Genomic DNA, 4,558 nt, shown 5'->3' with positions numbered 1-4,558 from the left:
TATTGAGGGAAAATGGGTTTTCTGTAAGAGAGGCAGCCATGCCTATCTCCAGATTTATGATTTATGACGTTTCTGGCCTTACAATATGCTTCCACTGCAGTGAAAAAGGGGAGAGACAACAGTTTGTTAGAGGTAGGATTTATTTAAACTCAATATCGAGGTCAATAATGCCACAAATCTCATGCAGACAAACATCACACCTGTCAGTTCCACGTGGAGCTACATTTGTTGTAATTTCTTTCCCTTTTTTTAATCATACTTTGCCAAAGGCATATGGTCTAGTTGTATGGCAGTATGTTCAGAAAATAAATACATTTAAATTAAATACGCTGTTCCTCAATGCGTTCATTCAAGTGTAGGTAATGTAGCCTACCTTGCTCACATGATATAGCTGGATAAAGCCCATTCTTTTACATTAAAATATCAATTTATTATTTATTTACATAAGGAATTAAATAAGTCCTCTACTAATGCTGTCATCAGTGCATTATTCCATCATTTAACCTGAGATGATGATCGAACCCTCCCGAGAGCCTCAAAAGAAACGTCAACAAGAGTAGCGTTGCTCACTGAGGAGCAACAGGGTTTAATTAAGTAACAGGCACTGAATCAGGTGTTTTACATATGTATAACAGTCGTCCATATATGATATATATATATATATATATATATATATATATATATATATATATATATATGTATATATATATGTGTATATATATATGTTGCACTCAAAGTGAGCAAGGCTTTTTGAGCGCAGAGGCTGCTGGAGCACAGTAGACCCAGACTACGTCAATGAGAAAGGGAGAGCGTAGCGTAGCGACCGAGCAACAGACACCTTGATAGTGATGTAAACGTGCACAAGTGACTTCAGCAGGGAAAGGTTCAGCTCTTTACTGCCCACACACAAACTCCCACAGCATCGTTAAAACAGGGCAGCCTCATTAAAACCGCTATAGGGCAAGAACAAAGCAACACTATGTAATGCGTTATCATTCCGTCTATCCAGTAAGAAACAACAGGGGAAATACTGCTTGGCCATCACTATTGGGCACCAAATAATACTTCAATTCACATTTAAGTAATTTCATGAAAAACCGAATTGGTTAGACTTCAGAGATTATGAGTAACATTCATGCCAAGCCCCAGCTCTTCCTCTTTGATAGACACGATTGTTCTATTCTCCAAAGCCTTGGGGAAAGCGCACTGCATGTCCGACGCAAAGCCCACCTTCTGGGGGAAGGTGGTGACCCACCTCCACAGGTACTCTAGGCCCTCATCACACACCCAGGGGTTCCCCGTGAGGAACACCTTCACCAGCCTCCCCCACTTCTCCTCAGGGGAAGACAAGTTCCCCAGCAGGCCGAAGGGAAGGCTCTGCAGGCGGTTCTGATCGAGCAACAGGAGCTCCAGCCGTTGGAGGCTCTGGAACAGATCTGGGTCGAGCTCCTGCAACAGGTTCTTCTGGAGGTACAGTCGCGTGAGTTGAGGGGTGCTGGCAAAAGTGGCGGCCGTGAGGCTGCTTATTTTATTACCGACGAGGTTGAGCGACACCAGTCGGTGCAGAGGCCTCAGCGCGTCCGCCCCCAGTCCTCGCAGATCGTTATCGCTGAGGTCCAGGTTCCTCAGGGCGGGCAGGTTCCGGAAAAGGGATGAATTGACCTCTGTCAGTCGGTTGCCTGAGAGGTCCAAGAAGGTCACGCTGCTGTTGGGGGGAAACCAGTCGGGATGGGCCGCTTGGATCAGGTTGTTCTTGAGGATGACGTTGCGGAGCGGCGCGTGGTGAAGGGCGTTGGGCTGCAGGTAGGCGAGCCGGTTCCCTGTGAGGTCCAGCGTGGTCAGGTGAGGGAGGCCCTGGAGGAGGTGGGCTGGCAGCGTCTCCAGGTCGCTGTGGTACAGCTGGAGATAGACCAGGCCCGGGGCGGCGCGCAGGTCCTCAGCGGTGATGGCGCTGAGGTTGGTGGACTGGATGGAGAGTCTGGTGGTGCTGTTGGGCAGTCCGTCTACGGGGAATTGAGAGAGGTTACCCTGGGTACAGGACACCCCGGTGCTCCAGGTGGAGGGGCTGCATTCACACTGAGCCGGACAGGAGGGGGGCCCCAGACCGCCAAGATGGCAGCCGTAGTGTTTAAGCACGGCAAGCACCAGGAGGAAGTGGAGGAGGACCTTTGGACCGCTGTGTGGACACAAAACAGAGCAGGATTGACATTGGGGACATGTTGATAGTGTTGGACTGAGGAACTCATTGAGATATTTCAGTATAACAGAGTGGATTTGTTGTAAATGTGTGTCAGGCTGAATGAATAGATGACTCATGAATGATTAACTATGTTCCAAAATCTACACAATGATTTGATTCTTATCACTAATTGAATCCTGATGAAAGTCCTTTATTTGTAGTGGATTAGACAAAATAATCATACATGACTTACCCCATATTTGCGTCAGATTTGTTGCTCGATTCTCTTGCTCGGTGCCTTCTGTTGTTTTGTTGCTAGTCCTGCTTGCTTTTGAGGCCCGGTGTTGCGTGGGCAGAAAATGTTGCAAAAGATAAACAAAGCTAAGCCAATGGAGCAGCTCTTTCAAACCAGAGATAATTTTGCCTTGCAATCTTTATTTATTTAACAACCCAACGTTGGTCCATTTAACCACAAGAATACATGTAAACTTTTGTATACATATATATGTTGACTGTGCTATATGGAGCTATGTGATTAAATTGAATGATCTAATTAATTATATTTATTTGAATAATCATGATAGACTTCCTCTTATCTTTGAAATGTGTTGGAACATGGAGCAGCGGAATAAACATTTTATTAGTTTGGTAAAAAAGGAAGAATTGTGTTCATGAAAGCAAAAAAAATCAATGGTAAGAGAAAGTACACGCGTCGATATCAAGCCACGGATGAGTTAGGACTCAAGGTTCAGTTCGCTCTCCGTCAAGGATAGCAGCGCGCGGCCGGCGAGAGGCTGCGGCGCGGCACAGCGCACGGTGTCTGCCAGGAAAGCCTTCCCCTTGTTCTTCTGAAGCCATCTCCACAGGTACTCTACCTTCTGGTCACAGCTCCAGGGGTTGGCCGTCAGGTCCAAGCCCTCCTCGTCCAGGGAGGACAGCTGATCCAGCAGCCCTGGAGGGAGGTACCCCAGCTGGTTCTCCTCCAGACCCAGGACCTTGAGGTGGCCGAGGCCCTGGAACAGGCTCGGGGGAAGCGTCTCCAGCCGGTTGTTGGTGAGGTACAGGTTGGTGATGTTGGCCGTGTGGTGGAACAGTGCCGGCTCCAGGCGGACCAGTTTGTTCCCCTGCAGGTTCAACCTCTCCAGTTTGACCAGCGTGTCCAGGGACTTGGCCTGGATCTTCTCCAGGCGGTTGTGAGAGAGGTCCAGGCTCTCTAGGTGCGGCAGCTTGTGGAGCAGGGCGGCGGGGAGGCCCGTCAGGCGGTTCCCGGACAGGTCCAGCCAGGTGAGGCTGCTGTGGTCCGGGAACCACTCGGCCTCGGCCGCCTCCATCAGGTTGTCCTTGAGGACCAGGGTGGTGAGCGCGGCGTGGCCGAAGACGCCGGCAGGCAGGTCAGCCAGCCGGTTGCCGGTGAGGTCCAGGGTGTGCAGGAGGGGGACGCCGCGCAGGACGTCCGGGGACAGGCTCCTCAGCTGGTTGCCGTACAGGTGGAGGCCCTCCAGCAGAGGGGTGGCGCTGAGCTGCAGCTCGGAGATGGCGGAGATGTTGGTGTATTGGACGGTGAGCATGGTGGTGTTGGCGGGGAGACCCTCGGAGGGGAACTCCGTCAGGGGGACCCCGGAACAGACCACCTCGGCCCGCCGGGGGTAGCACCGGCAGAGCGCCGGACAGGCCCCTGTGGCCCCGGGGCCGAGGAGGGTGGAGCACAGCAACACCAGCAGCAGCCGGGGAGCCATCGCTGCAGGGGAGGGAAGGGCAGCCGACGGGCGTTTGGAAATCAAATGGATTCAAATACTAGACCTCACCCCCAGGATTTCAGAGTCAAAAGGTCTGACCAGGATTTAACAATACACTGATTAAATACGTTTTGTTAGTGAAAATAGGTATTCGTACAGCATTAAAAATGTGTTTTAATAAAGATCATTAAGGAATACATATTGAATATATGTATATATTTGAATAACTTACTGTCCGAAAATAAAGGTACATCAGTCAAACAGTGCGTCATATCGGCTCCATCAGTCCCCATTTCCAAAAGACTGGGTTATTAGGGGTACCTGTCGCTCAGATATAGTCCCTATTGACTCAGTTAATCAGTACCAGCCATGGTACAGCCAACAGCTGAGGACGTACAGTTCCAAAACATGGTGACGCAACTGGGATTTGAGTCACAATGGAAATGTACGATTTCTTTAATAAGTGTTTTGCACAACGTTTATCCAAAGTTTAAAATAAATGGTTGTTTGTGAGTTCTACTCTCCAATTTAGGGGAAATGGTCACATTTATAAGGAACAGACAGTTGGTTTGGCCCTTGTTTGTACAGTTTTGTACTTTGGATTGATTTTGATGTTTGAGAGACAAAAAGAGGGTGAAAGAGT

The 4,558-nt window shown here is 49.2% G+C and overlaps 1 protein-coding gene across 1 annotated transcript; it reads right to left on the bottom strand.

The window, feature by feature from the left end:
* Nucleotides 1–854: 854 nt before the first annotated feature.
* On the bottom strand, nt 855–4,301 carry LOC132450364 (insulin-like growth factor-binding protein complex acid labile subunit). Its single transcript, XM_060042453.1, has 4 exons — nt 4,148–4,301; nt 2,921–3,917; nt 2,433–2,614; nt 855–2,003 (listed from the first exon to the last, which is right to left on the bottom strand). Exons 1-4 carry the CDS (start codon nt 4,206–4,208, stop codon nt 1,114–1,116), a joined length of 2,130 nt encoding a protein of 709 aa, XP_059898436.1. The 5' UTR covers nt 4,209–4,301; the 3' UTR covers nt 855–1,113.
* Between the last annotated feature and the right edge of the window lie 257 nt (nt 4,302–4,558).

This window comes from Gadus macrocephalus, chromosome 21 (genome assembly GCF_031168955.1).
Source record: "Gadus macrocephalus chromosome 21, ASM3116895v1".
Taxonomy (NCBI): Eukaryota; Metazoa; Chordata; class Actinopteri; order Gadiformes; family Gadidae; genus Gadus; species Gadus macrocephalus.
This window is presented reverse-complemented; position numbering and strand designations above follow the sequence as displayed.

Coding starts and splice junctions, on each gene's coding strand:
- LOC132450364 (XM_060042453.1), bottom strand. CDS start 4,208: ATGGGGACTGATGGAGCCGATATGACGCACTGTTTGACTGATGTACCT. Junction 2,615..2,920: donor GAGAGCGAACTGAACCTTGA/GTCCTAACTCAT, acceptor GTTAAATAAATA/AAGATTGCAAGGCAAAATTA. Junction 2,004..2,432: donor AAATCTGACGCAAATATGGG/GTAAGTCATGTA, acceptor AATTCCCCGTAG/ACGGACTGCCCAACAGCACC.